This window comes from Pongo abelii, chromosome 3 (assembly GCF_028885655.2).
Source record: "Pongo abelii isolate AG06213 chromosome 3, NHGRI_mPonAbe1-v2.0_pri, whole genome shotgun sequence".
NCBI classification, from domain to species: domain Eukaryota; kingdom Metazoa; phylum Chordata; class Mammalia; order Primates; family Hominidae; genus Pongo; species Pongo abelii.
The window spans coordinates 127,882,243-127,897,111 of NC_071988.2; the positions used below are offsets into that span (position 1 = coordinate 127,882,243).

General features: G+C 32.1%; 1 protein-coding gene across 9 annotated transcripts in view; it reads right to left on the reverse strand.

The window, feature by feature from the left end:
* The window catches only part of TBCK (TBC1 domain containing kinase), a 267,698-nt gene that overhangs the window by 173,702 nt on the left and 79,127 nt on the right, over window positions 1–14,869 (reverse strand). For all 9 annotated transcript variants that reach the window (XM_024245819.3, XM_024245820.3, XM_054554234.2 and 6 more), the window contains 6 exons: window positions 14,653–14,782; window positions 13,527–13,625; window positions 11,818–11,880; window positions 11,172–11,298; window positions 9,959–10,009; window positions 8,594–8,677 (listed from right to left, as the gene is read on the reverse strand). In XM_024245819.3, the coding sequence (XP_024101587.1) occupies window positions 8,594–8,677; window positions 9,959–10,009; window positions 11,172–11,298; window positions 11,818–11,880; window positions 13,527–13,625; window positions 14,653–14,782 (554 nt within the window). The remainder of the gene's footprint in view (window positions 1–8,593; window positions 8,678–9,958; window positions 10,010–11,171; window positions 11,299–11,817; window positions 11,881–13,526; window positions 13,626–14,652; window positions 14,783–14,869) is intronic.

Below are 14,869 nucleotides of genomic sequence, written 5' to 3' on the forward strand. Positions count from 1 at the left end.
GGTGATGAAATAATCTGTACACCAAACCCCCATGACATGCAATTCACATATACAACAAATCTGTACATGTACCCTGAATCTAAAAGTTAAAAAAAATCGGTAATTGTGATTTATACTATATAATGAGGATATGAATCTAGAGTCTTAACTTCAAAAATAGTGTTTTCTAACCTACACATCACCTATATAGAGGTAAATGGTATTATTTAAAAAAATAAATTAAGGTTCTTATTAAATTTCCCATTTAAGCTTCAAGTGAAGTTTATTATATTACAGTATAAAATCTATCTAATATAAATTTTCTTCATTTTATATTTGTAAAACTTTATAACTTTTAATTTTTGCAATGAAATATAAAATGAAAATAAATTGTCATCTTCCCTTCTAATTGCTCTGTATTAAAAATTTTTGTTTCTCTCCTTTAAAATGGCTTGTTATATATATTAACATGACAATCCCCAATAAATTTATTGTAAGAATTTTATATGACACTATCATTTTTGTGCAACTGTTTATAAATAAGCCATCTGTTTTCCAAAAAATACAGGCAGAGACAAAATTTCAGAAAGCCCTACATATAGGTATCCTTATTTTTCTCTTCTGAAAAGTTTTTCAGCTTTCACTCTTTTAGCTAGGATAAGAAGATGAAAGATGATGGGTGGGATTTAAAGCAAATGTTTTCCTCAGCTCACACATCAGAAATGGTATTCTCAATTCTGTAACTATTTGTTGTTTTCCATCAGACTACTTAGTCTATTATGAAGATGATAAATATAGATAGGTGGGAGTTACGTATCTGTTGTCAACTAAGAATGTGCTCAAACCAAACCATTTGGTGATAATGTTGACTCACTGCACTCAAAAGAAGGGTTATTTTAATGCAAATGAACCTGAATTATTTCCCATTACAAAGTTTTCTGCTGTAAAATTTGGCCTATCTAGTAAAGGCACAAAAAACAAGCACCAACTTTTATAACTAAGTGGAAAGAAGGGGTTCAAAAGAAGAGAAAGGAAAGAGAAAAGTAATCTTTAGAGCTACATTTGTGAACCATTTTCTTTCCTTCTCACATATCTTGTTCTAGTTAAAAAAAGAATCTACAAACGAGCCCACTTAATAGTTATCATAATAATATTTCTAGTAAAGGTAGGTAGGACATTTACTGTTTCAGGAAAAATCTCCTCGGTCACATGATACAAGATATTCTTAAAAATCACAAGACTGTATACTACAATCTCCAAATATCGTTAAAGTCATTATGCAAAGATGTGCACTAAGCTGCACATATATAAAAAGTAATGGAAAAAAACACAACTGCTTTTGCACCAACCTAATACAATGCACTACCTTTCTAAATACACAACTTTTGGAGTGAAATTGCATATTCTCTCACTCTCATTGTTACAGTTTGGTGGGAAAGAAGAGTTTTATACTCCACCTTTGACAACTGGACTTTAGACTTTGTATGTCTGTCTTCCTCTTTCTCCTTCCAAGAGTTACTGAATATATATGTGTAGTATGAACTTATCTCCTAGTTTGCCTGAGAGAGTCCCAGTTGGCACCTGTAGACCCAGCATCTGGTACATTGCCCCTTTTAATTCTCAGAAACATCCCAATTTAGTTGTACAGTCAATCTAGCTATATGTGGTACTATATTAAATGTTGGGGACATCACAGTGAAGAAAATACGATTCTTTCCCTCAAAAGATTTAGAAAGACATACAGGTAAACAGAAAATTGGGGAAACTTTCTCCTAATTTCCCAGATTTATATGATATCTCCTCTTATCTTTACCTTTCTGACTTGTAGCAACCACATCTTCCAAGTGTGAATATGCTTTGGTTTTATAAAACACTACAAGAGTATGTTTAATGTGCCAAAGTTTCATTGGCCATATATAGTCTACCTGGTTCCTCACTGGCCTGAAGCTGCCTTTCTCCTCAATAGCCTAAGATATACCTGTCCTGCAAGTTATAAACTTGTTTTCCAATATGGCCGAAATGCTAATCAATAGATTTCTTTCTAATTCCTCCATCTTTTTCCATACAATTAATACTCTAAGATTTTGAACCTTACAATAATTTTAATAATCTTAGATAATCTCAACAGCCAATCCTGAGTTGCATAATCAGTATGTTATTTTTAAATGTTTCCATGTATTGGTAGTTTGTCAACTCAGTAACAATGTTTCTGGTGATAATTTGATAGTACAAACGATAATAAGAAATATTCATTTAAGTCAGAAAGTAAATTTATTATATCTTAAATATATCTGCAGGTAACAAGTCAATAGAACTAAGTTAAAAAAACAGGATATCTTGATTAAACTGAGCATTTTTTTACTGATCTATAAGAGGTAAAGCATTTTAGAGTCTCATGAGTGTATATATAATATTTTAGAAAAAACTTTAAAATAGAAAATATTTTAAGTTCTATTAGTGTATAGTAATAAAAACTTTTTTTTTTCAAAGAACAATTCAAGTTGCTATTGAACATAGAAACTTTTAACTTCTGGAAAGGCAATTCAAAGATTCAGTAAATATGCATTTTTCTACAATTAGCTTTTAAATGGATTAGTTTCTTACGACTTAGGATTTTTCCCAAAATTTGTGGAGAAGAAAGTGTACATGTGATATTTATGCCAACCAAAAATCAATTACTACTTTGAAGTGTAAAGCTTAAAACTCTACAAAATAAAGAGAAACACAGTAACAAAGAAGTAAACCAATAAAATAAGAGCTGAATATTTCTAATTCTAAGCCTAAAATAAACACTTTGAAGAAAAATAAACCACTGTTCTATCAAACTTTAGTAACCAATATACAGTGTACTGTTTCAGCTCCTTCTTTAGCTTTCCATCTCTCTTTCCTACCCGACAGACCAGATTTGATTAGTGGATATTTTATCATCCCATTTTGCACTCTTTTACTTCAGTCCTCTTCTTTGTTCCCTGTCCTAAGAATGTCTTTACCTATTCTCACCAATGAAATTCCTACTCAAACTTCAAATTCATCAAGTATCTTCCTTTTATGAAACCTTTCCAGAATGCTATCTCTTCTTTTTGCTACCACATACAACAAAATTGAAACCCCCTAAACTTCTTGCTCTGTGCTAACATAATAGTATGTATACTTGTCTGCTAGACTTATGAGTAGTCATTTTCACATTTATTTACTGTATCATACTATGAAGTCCTTTGGGAAAGGAATAAATGTTATTTATTGAAAGAATCTCAATTCTGTAAGCAGTACTTGGCATGTCACAGTGTCAGCACAGTTATATACTGAAAGACTAAATTAATTGAAACTACGTTTTTTTCTTATGTAACATATATGGTCAATATAAAATTTGGACAAATGATTTAAAACACCTTGTCTATTGATTCTTTTTTAGCATAATATTAAAGAACATCTATGGTGGCTTTAAAGAAGTTCAAAATTAAATACCAATTCAAGATTTCAAATGCAATTTTATAGAAATTATAACTGAGGAAATTATTAATACTTAGAGAAACAAGCAATCAATAATTGTTGAGAGGTCTTTTAATTATAATATTGGACGTTAAAATGTATTACTGACAAAATTGATCAAACTAAAGAACAGTCTTTTTGGTCTTTTTTTTTGTTTTTGAGACGGAGTCTCGCTCTGTTGCCCAGGCTGGAGTGCAGTGGCGCAATCTCGGTTCACTGCAAGCTCCACCTCCCAGGTTCAAGCAATTCTCCTGCCTCAGCCTCCCAAGTAGCTGGGATTACAGGTGCCTGCCACCACGCCCAGCTATTTTTGTATTTTTAGTAGAGATGGGGTTTCACTGTGTTGGCCAGGCTGGTCTCGAACTCCTGACCTCGTGATCTGCCCTCCTCGGCCTCCCAAAGTGCTGGGATTACAGGCGTGAGCCACCACACCCAGCCTTTTTGGCCTTTCTGATAAGTCTCTCCAAATTCATGTTGTGTACACTACAGTCTCTAATTTAATAAATTAAACAAGACATTGTCTTGCATATCTGTATAGTATGCCTTTTAAAAGTGTGTTAAGGCTGGCCGCAGTGGCTCAAGCCTATAATTCCAGCACTTTGGAAGGCAGCTATGCTCACCACTATACCACCAGCGCATCTAATTCCAGCACTTTGGGAGGGAGAGGTGAGCGAATGGCTTGAGTTCATGAGTTTGAGATCAGCCTGGACAACATGGCCAAACTCTGTCTCTACAAAAAAATACAAAAATTAGCCAGATGTGGTGGTACATGCCTGTAGTCTCAGCTACTCAGGAGGCTAAGTTGGAAGGGTGGCTTGAGCACAGGAGGTGGAGGTTGCAGTGAGCTGAGATTGTGCCATGGCACTCTAACCTGGGTGATAGAGCCAGACTTTGTATCAAAAAAGTATGTTAAAGAAGCCTGCAATTAGAAAGTGTGGAAATTTGTCTTTTTCATATTGGAAATTCATTATTAATATGCAATGTATGTATCTGAGATATGAAACAGCAGAAAAATAAAATTTTGGGAGGAAGATACTTTCTATGTTTTGTAACAGGCATCTAGAAATAGAAATAGAAATCAATGTAACAGAAGATGTCTCATATGGTCTTTTAAGAGCTGGCCATCTAGCCAGGTATCATCCAGCCATCTAAGAAACAGTCTAATCAGCTCATGTTATAAGTCCTGTTTTTATTGCTTATTTGAGGATTCCCCAATATTTTCATCTTTCTAAAGTATAGAAATTTAGCCCAACACTGTATATTAATTGGGCTTTTATATTTGGAAAGTTCAGTAAACACTACAATTTCATGTTAGCTTTGAAACTAACAGCATTATATTGCTGACATATTTAGCTGATGATTATTAAATTTCTTTTTATACAGCACAAATACTAACCTGCTTATTTTTTACTTTTAATCTTCTCAGCTTGTCTTTGGTCACTATTTGACAGATTATTTAAATTGCATAGTTTCTGAAATCTTGTGATATTACCCAAGGTTTTATTAAATCCACTCATTTTTCTATTAACTGAAATCTAAAAGAGTACACTATCAATTCTATAATAAACATCACTGATAAGGGTAAGAAGGAAGCTATTAGTAAGAATGGGACACATCCCTCTTGATAAGGCACAGGACACAACCTTATGGAACATTACTTCATAAATTTTGAAGAAGATATAACATGGTCCTTGGAGTCAATGACCTTATTAAGGTAATCTATAAGCAAAAAACAACTTCCACTACAAAATGCACTCCTCCTTAACTAGAAAAAGTCAAAGCAAAAAGCTGTACCTTCTAAAAATCTTTCTCGAATTAATCTCAACTTTATACAATTCCACACTGCAGAAAATGTGCAAAGAATTGGGCACATCTATGTCAAACCAAAGCATTTCAAAATACAAAAGCCAATGGATTTTGCGTTTTAAAATTAACATAGAGATAATGGATCATTATTTCCATTTCTAACTTCTATCTACACTGTAGACACAGATATATAGGAATGAACACATGATTCAATTTCCTTGTAAACACAAAATTTTTACAAAGTTTTAATTATTTTTCTCTATACCTCAAGGTACATGATGCTGAAAAAACAAATGTTTTTATGTGCTAAGCTATTTATCCATATTCTGTTCCTCCTACTTTTAGCTTTACTTTTTTGAGTTTACATTTTCCTTTCTGCTTCCTTTCTAATTATTTTCCCATTATGTCAACCTCTGATACTCTAATTTTATATTCATTTCTAACCAAGTAAAATTATTACTAATTGAGATCCCACTTACTCAGAATTTTTGATAAATCAGATACAACATCTAGTATTCCTACTTCACTTATGAAAACTGGGGAATTACATAAAACCATAATGATATATATAATACAGAATCAGGTTCAAGTTGTTTAAAATAATGTAGGAAGAACTATATATAGTTAAAAACAAGATCAAAAGGATATCTGATAAGCATCACAAAAACAGTAAATGGTACAGTGAGCAGCTTTGTAGTCTGCTCTAAAAGAACAGAAAAACTATAAGAAAATTCCCTGGCCTTAAAATACACAGAATCTTGTTGAAAGGATATAAAACAGTATATAATGCCACAATAATAACACTAGCAAAAACTAGTACTCACAGTAATAGTAATGTTAAGAAATAAATAATAGCACTTATTGAATATTTCTATGTACCAGAAATTTACATATTATGTTTAACCTCTACAATAATACTTTTATTGTAGATATGAGAAAAATGTTACCTACAGAACTTAAATTATTTGTCAAGATTATACAATAAGTAGTGAAACTTAAATTTTAAACACTTTTCTGTTTTAAAAGTGTGGGTTTTCTTGTTTTATTTTGTTTTCAATTTTTGTGGGTACATAGAACGTGCATATATTTATGGGGTAAATGAGATACATTGATATAGACATGCAATGCATAATAAACTCATTCAGGAAAAATGAGGTATCCATCACCTCAAGTATTTTTCTTTTGTGTTAAAAACAATCCAATTATATACTCTTACTTATTTTAAAATGTACAATTACATTATTATTAACTATAGTCACCCTGTTGTGCTAGCAAATACAAGGTCTTATTCATTCTTTCGGTTATTTTTTTTTTTACTCATTCACAATGTGTATCCTCCAACTCCTACCCTCCACTACCCTTCCCAGCCTGTGGTAACCATCATTCTACTCTCTATCTCCATCAGTTCAAATGTTTTGATTTTCAGATCCCACCAATAAGTGAGAACATATGAAGCCTGTCTTTTTGTGCCTGGCTTATTTCATTTAACATAATAACCTCCAGTTCCATCCATGTTGTTGAAAATGACGGGATCTCATTTTTTCTTATGGCTGAATAGTACTCCATTGTGTATTAAGTGCCACATTTTCTTTACTCACTTGTCTGTTGAGGGACACTTAGGTTGCTTCCAAATCTTGGCTATCATGAATGGTGCTGCAATAAACATGGGAGTGCAGATATTTCTTTGATACTCATTTCCTTTCTTTTGGGTATATACCTAGCAGTAGGATTGCTGGATCATATGGTAGGTTTACTTTCAGTTTATTGAAGAACCTCTAAACTGTTCTCCATAGTGGTTATACTAACTTACATTACCACCAACAGTGCATGAGGGTTCCTTTTTCTCTACATCCTCACCAGCATTTGTTATTGCCTATCTTTTGGGTAAAAGCCATTTTAACTAGAGTGACACGATATCTCATTGTAGTTTTGACTTGAATTTCTCTGATCATCAATGATGTTGAGCACCTTCTCAGAAGCCTGTTTGCCATGTGTATGTCTTCTTTTGAGAAATGTGTAATCAAATCTTTTGCCCTTTTTAAAATCAGATTATTAGATTTTTTTTCTATAGAGTTATCTGAGCTTCCTATATATTCTGGCTGTTAATCCCTTATCAGGTGGGTAGTTTTCAAACATTTTCTCCCATTCTGTGAGTTGTCTCCTAACTTTGTTGATTGTCTCCTTTGCTGTTCAGAAGGTTTTTAACTTGATGTGATCTCATTTGTCCATTTTTGCTTTGTTTGCCTCTGCTTATGGGGTATTACTGAAGATCTTTGCCTGGACCAACGTCCTGGAGAGTTTCCCCAATGTTTTCTTATAGTAGTTTCATAATTTGAGGTCTTAGATTTAAGACTTTAAACCATTTTGATTTTATTTTTGCATATGTTGACAGATAGAGGTCTAGTTTCATTCTTCTGCATATGAAGATCTAATTTCTTCAGAACTATTTGTTGAAGAGACTTCAAGAACAGTGAATGTTCTTGACACCTTTGTCAAAAATGTGTTCATTGTAAGTGTACAGATTTGCTTCTGGGTTCTCTATTCTGTTCTATTGGTCTATGTGTCTGTTTTTATGCCAGTACCATTTTGTTTCAGTTACTATAGCTCTGTAGTATAATTTGAAGTCAGATAATGTGATTCCTCCAGTTTTGTTCTTTTTGCTCAGGACAGCTTTGGCTACTCTGGGTCTTTTGTGGGTCCACATAAATTTTAGGATTATTTTTTTCTAACTAAATCTGCGTATTTTTAACTTCTATTACTTCCAAAAAAGAGTTCAGGAAATTATAGTAGAAGTTTGAACATGGCTAAAGTTGTCCTGAATGAATTCACAAACAGGTTACGCCATGACATGAACTCTTAAGGAGGAGGTATATATTAGGGAAGTTGAAGAAAGAGGGAGTATATTTTGGGTATGCATGCATGGGAAATAAGATAAATGAAAATTATTTTTAATACTCTGCTTACACAATTAAACATTTAAACTTTTTACTAATTTACAATGGACTTGCCCATGGTGAAGCTTTTTGTGAGCAATTTTGATTGTGAGAAACACAAATGGCAGTCTCTTATTTTCTCAAACTCGCATGCCTGCATTTGAACTGAAATGAGATCAGATATCAAATATCCATTAGAAAAATACCATAATTCTTTGTGGATTTGGAGGAAAGACTGAACTTTCTAATTTCTCTTTATGGATTTTATTGGATGGACCATCATTGTATTTTCGGGGTCAAAATCTTAAATTTAATCAAATATTACATCAGCACACCAGTACATCAGTAGTTTCCCTGTAGAAAGACGTGGAAAGACATTTGCTTACCTTGTATTACATGTGAGTTGTCTTTTAAGAAGAAGTTATACAGGTATTTGGGAATAAAAGCAGACATACATGCATAAGCCAAGGCTAAAAGAGAATAAGGCAAAGGCATGTAAAAAATTAGTTAACAGGGTAGATGACCAGCAGTAATGCATTCACTTAGCACATATTCCTTGAAACTACTATTAAATAACAGTTATGATAGCAAGTGCTAGAAAAACAAAATTAAGAGATAAAAGCCTCTATGCTTTAAAATAGAAAATATTTTTATTTTAGACAACAAAAAATAATTATATAACTTCAATTTCAAACTAGTGTGGCAATCATTATCACACAATAATCACAACTTTTATTACCTAAATGCTGTTTCTTAAAATTTCTAAGCATGATCATTATTAGTAAGTTATACGGACCTCACGATCCTTAACTGCTGCTGATACAAACAAGAGTCTACGAACTTTGGATTTAGGAATAGTGTTATAATTCACATTTTCAAACACAGACCCCTGACTATGCTTGGGTCAGTATGAGTGATAATTGGCTATGCCTAACTAAACATAGTTAAAAACTCTAGTCTAGATTAATGAGTGAGAATATCAGAGAACAGAGTATTTTAAAAATAATTCAAAGAATAAAATTTCATTTCTCTGGGATTATGCTATTTCTACTTAATTACAGAAACCGATGCAAATTCGGTCATGAAATAGAATCTGAAAATAGGGAGATCGTCAGACAAGGCATCTAGACATTCAAGCTGTATATAGTAACACACTCTATATGTGATTTCAGGGATTGGAGTTAATCGAATTTAGTATTTATTGAAAAGCCTACAATAATAAAGTTATTGCAGAAGGGCAGGAAAAAAAAAACCTGCCATTGAAAGAGGGCTGCCAAAAAATATTACAACATTAGTATATAAGTATTAGAATACAAGATAGACACAAGATAAATTTTTATAAATACAAAGTACTTTATGGGCTGAAGAAGGAGAATGAGAAAAGTCTTCATTAAGGAAGAGGTATCCAAAATGATTATAGGCTTTGGAGATGCAAGATTATGGAAAAGTGCCACCATAATTGATTTCTTTACAAATGCTTTAGAAACTATACTTAGACAAAAATTAATCTCTAAAGAATTTAGAATAATCAAATTCCACTAAATTTCTAGTAATAGCTTTAGCATAACTGAAACTCTCCAGTAATAAATTAATCCTTCACATCTCTAAAATTAGTCTATAATAGATTATTTCACAGAAATCTACCAGGGAGAGAATAAGAACCTTAAAACAAAAACAAAAACCTTTCATGTCTGAATCAAATATTTTAGAATATTATGCGCAATGATTATTTAAATGTTAAAGAGGCTTACCTTCATTATTGAAGTTTAGATATAGGAATGGAGCACAGAGTGAGTCAAGACCTAACACAGAGGGGTTGGGAGAAAGAAGTCAAATAAATATAATCTAGTAGAATTGAAGATATATACCTTCTTCAGTTCTTTGCATTACCTCCAAGTAGATTAAACATTAGAAGTATTATCCATCCAGAAATATGTTACTTCATGAGTTACCATGGGGAGTAAGTGACAGTGTAGCACACAGTATGTGTCCAATATGAATCAGTTATTATTATCTATATTATTATGAGTTGAAAAGAGAAATACAATAATAGAAAAATGTAAGAATGTTACAATGCTTTGGATATTGTCTCATCTCTGACTCTAAATGTACAATCTTGGCAATTACTTAACATCTTCTGGCATACTTTCTCATCTAGGACATGGAGTTTTGCCTATGTTCTTTTTCTTTGGGATTATGAAAAAAAATTCTTTAAAAATTATGAAGTGGATTCCAAATATATGACATTTCTTTTATTCATAATGATGATATGCATGTATTGTCATGTTGAAAGAATGTACATAAATCTACCTACAACTGTTAGGAGGATATAGAATAGCTCTGAAATACACAGAGCTAAGAAAAATAATAGCGTTATTTAAACTATGGCCAGTAAGAAATAGAGAACTGAAATATAAAAATAGCCGCTTATAACAACACATTCAAAAATAGGGTTGGAATGGGTTTCTCATTCTTTATCAAACATAAAAATAACAACGGCAAAGCTAAAAATAAAAGATATGAACCATTAACGATACAAAGGAAAAAAAGACAATAAATAAAATGAGGACTTTAGGATGATAGCCTATTTTTCAGTGCTAATAGCCATGGTAAGTATAAATTAGAAATCATTAACTATAAGAATCTCAACTAGCCCCAATTGATTTAACAATTTGCATAGGCGTTTAAAAAATGTATCCACAAAGATCACAACAGCTCCAAATATTCTTTCTCCTTTGTTAATCAACTTGCATATTAAATATTATGTTTTTTAATGATATCTACTAGGATTTAGACAAAGATTTGTAAAAATGTTTGGATGTAAACCTCTCAAAAAATGAATAAGAGTATCAATATTGACTTTTCCCAAAGACAAGGATGTTTAGATATTTTAATTTTTTTAAATGTCAGTTACGCAACAATTTTCTGATACTCCAGAGGAGTTTTAATGACTACAAAAGTTACCTTGCCAATACACAAGATCAGGATGAGACACTACCCAGGCTTTTAATACACGCCTAAATTTTGCATGACCTTCTGGTGATGATAACAGTTCATCGTACTGATGACAGCGAGGAATATCCACTTCAATCTGTTAAAATAGCAAAATAATAAGGTGAAACAGTAATTGTGTAATCACCAATAAACTCTTAATCCTTATTCATTAAATAAGGAAAAGGAGAAGCTATAATACTCATTTCAAAACAGACCAACTTCTTAAGTGCCTAATTTTTTGAATTTTGTAATTGATCTTATGGAAACACTAAAGAAGTTGTATGTATACCTAAACAGGAGAATCAGACCATTTCTTTTGAAAGGTATGTGTTAATATACTTTTCAAAAATATTTTCCTTTATAATCTGGTCCAAATGAAGGGCAAATTTTTCAGATGAAGAACTACAGTATTTTTAAAAACGTAACTTGACCTAAAGTCCTTTAAGGTATTATTCTTACTAATTTATAAGCATAAGAGTTATGGTTTCTCTAATAATATATGTATGCAGCAGTGTCACTGTATTCATGAAAGGAAGAGGCTTTCTTCATGCTCCTTCCTAAAATTTAAATATTTGGCAGAATTATCTTAGGTTGCTTAAGAAAACCTAAATCATACTTGTCTATCTGTAGGAATTGGAGTGTCTTTATCAATTGCATCGTACTTGGCATGAATAGCTCCCTGCAAAAAATAAAAGAAGACATATTAATTTATCATATCCTTAATACAAATAGTAATATAGAGAAATCTATTTTTTACAAATATCTATCTTTGGAAACCTACCCAACTACAGATAAGCACATTCAAACCCAGGGTAGAACTCAGCTTGAGAAATTCTCTGTGTCTTTGACAATCTGTGATGAAGGTCTCTGATAAGTGACAATTTGCTATTTTGCTGAGGCAAACTCTTGAATTATACATACCAGAACATAAATGTCATGGATTAATTACTTAGCTAGTAAGTATGTTTGGCCAACCTCCCAGACCCTACAACATAACACAACCTTGTTATGTTATATCTATAATTACATGATAGAATCATTAGGGCCTAAAGAGGTCATTTACGTTTTTCAGTTAGACTGTTAAAAATTAGAAATAACTGAATGAACGACTACAAATTTTGGTCATGTTCTATAGAACCAAGCACGAAACAAATATCATTATTGTGGCTTATTATCATGGTAGAGAAAGAGCCAGGAAGTAGGGTTCAAACTCCAATATCTGCTATATCAACTTCTTTGAGACATTCATTTAATGAGAGTTGGACAACCTGATACCTGAAGTCCTCTTGGACTTTAGCATTATATTGTTCTACAAGTCTAATGATTAATGTATGATATTGAACAACTGGCATTCTTGTAAAGTAACCAACTAAACTCAAAGGTATTTGTAGACTCTTATCAAGGGAAGTAGGAATGAAGAAAGGAAATTCTTCAAACAGAGGATTGAAAAGGATTAAAAATAGTTGAGGATTTAAAAAAAAATTTTTTTAGAGTCAGGGTCTAGTTCTATCACCCAGGCTAGAGTGCAGTGGCACAACCAAGGTTCACTGCAGCCTCCAACTCCTGGGCTCAAGTAATCCTCCTGCCTCAGCTTTCCAAGAAGCTGGGACCACAGGCATGTGCCACCATTCCTGACTGGAATTCTTTAAAAAGGAAGGATAATTATCTACAAGAGAATATAAGAAGGCAAGATGACAAAGAAATTCACAAGAAATGAAAAAAATCTGACAAGAAATGAAAAAAATCTGGCAAGAATTTGGCCCATTATTATGATTGATGTCATCGGAGTTCTCTGTTAGTATTGCAGGCCACCATAATTTGTGACACCTCTCCTTTCCTCACAACCACAGAGAAAGTGCTGTTTCTCTTGGTAGCATAGTCCATGTGGAACAGGTGTGCCAAAAGCCACTAAATTATGTTAGTGATTTTGACAAGTCAGATTAGATGGAAAGATTTCTCCAAATTTAGTCAGAACCATTTATAAACAGATAATCATATTCTATAATAAGCATACTTTATAAGCAGGACTACCCACTTATAACTGATATATATTCTTAAAATATTCTCTGGTAATAATCAAAACATTTTCTGTGACCACTATTAAATGAATCATTAAATAGCATAATCTAATAAACCCTCAATTATATTTTTCTATTCTATTGTTTTCCTATATTCTTTCCACTTAAAATTGCCCAATATTCTAATGCTTATATTTTACTATATAATTTTCTAATAACTAGAAAAATATATATTTGGAAAGCACTCTCCTTCTCCATCCTTTCTTTGCATAATTAATCAGCTTCTAACTTTCTCTTTTTTCCTTACCTCAACTCCCAGAAGAGCAGCCCAGGTTAAACCTCTCATAAGAGGAGGAATGTCAACTCTTGCTTCTTTCCAGATTTGGTTTTTTTTATATGGATAAGCCTAAGATATCAAAAAAGAAATGAAAATGTCTCAAATTACCTAGCGCCATCTTTTAGTCTAGACAGTTCTGAATATACCCATGATAAAACTTAAGTGACTTGCAATAAATTTCAAAGTAATGTGCAATTATTGTGTCTGGTGTTATTAATACATATAAATAAGCAGTGGAATGAATCCCCAACACCTTGAAAAACTTGTATTATATAATTAAGAAGAGCAGCTGATTCTGTTTTTTAATCCTTCCTCTCTATTTGATGCTCTGGGGGGATTTTAAATGAATCAGATGGAGGATAATAGTACCAGTCTCATACGGGTTAAATAAGATAATGCAGGTAAAGCACTCTGTTAAAAACGTGGTGATAGAGAAGTGATCAATAACTATAAGCTACTATTATGAGTACTTCTGCATTTTGCATATAAAGTTGTACTTTTATAAATTTGTGTCTTAGGAGAAATTTCTAGAAGAGTATTAATAGGACAAAGGACACAGATGTTATTAAGGTTCTTGATATATGCATTCAAATTGTTTTACAAAATGTTTCAGTACATTCACATTTATTCCAACAGAATGAGAGTTCCAATATCATTGCATCTGTGCTCACTTTGCTAATGCAGTATGGAAAATCACTCCTATTTTAATTTGTATTTTTTTTCATTCCTAGTGAAGATGAACAATTTGAACAGATTTACTAGTTGTATTTATATTATGTACTCTATCCATTTCTCTGTTTCAATATTGATGTTTTTCCTGTTGACTTTTAAGTCTTCTTTTAAAAAATAAAGACATTATTCCTTTTTCAACATGATTTTCCATATATTACCACACCTTGTTTTTACTTTTTTACTTTTTAATTTTACTTACTAAGAACATGTATCATTTTTAAAATTAAAGAAAGCTAACTGAACAAGATAGATCATAAAAATTAATCTTCTTATTACTCAAGATTCCCTAAGAATTATCGAAAAAATAAATTAAAAAAAATTCCATATGGGCTATTGTTAACACTTTATACTTTAGAATCCATACCTTTAGCAGCCTGTCAAAGAGAATAATTCTATTTAGTTGGTACTCTGTGTCCTTCTCTCTGATGATTAAAGGGAGAGTGGCAGCTGCAGACAACTCATTATTGCTGTTTGAATGAGGTAAATTAGACTGGCTGTAAAAGAGAACAAAAGCAATAAAAAAAAAAAAATGGACAAAAGGTACAAAATTTTCTTTTTTTTCCCTAACTCTACCAACAGTG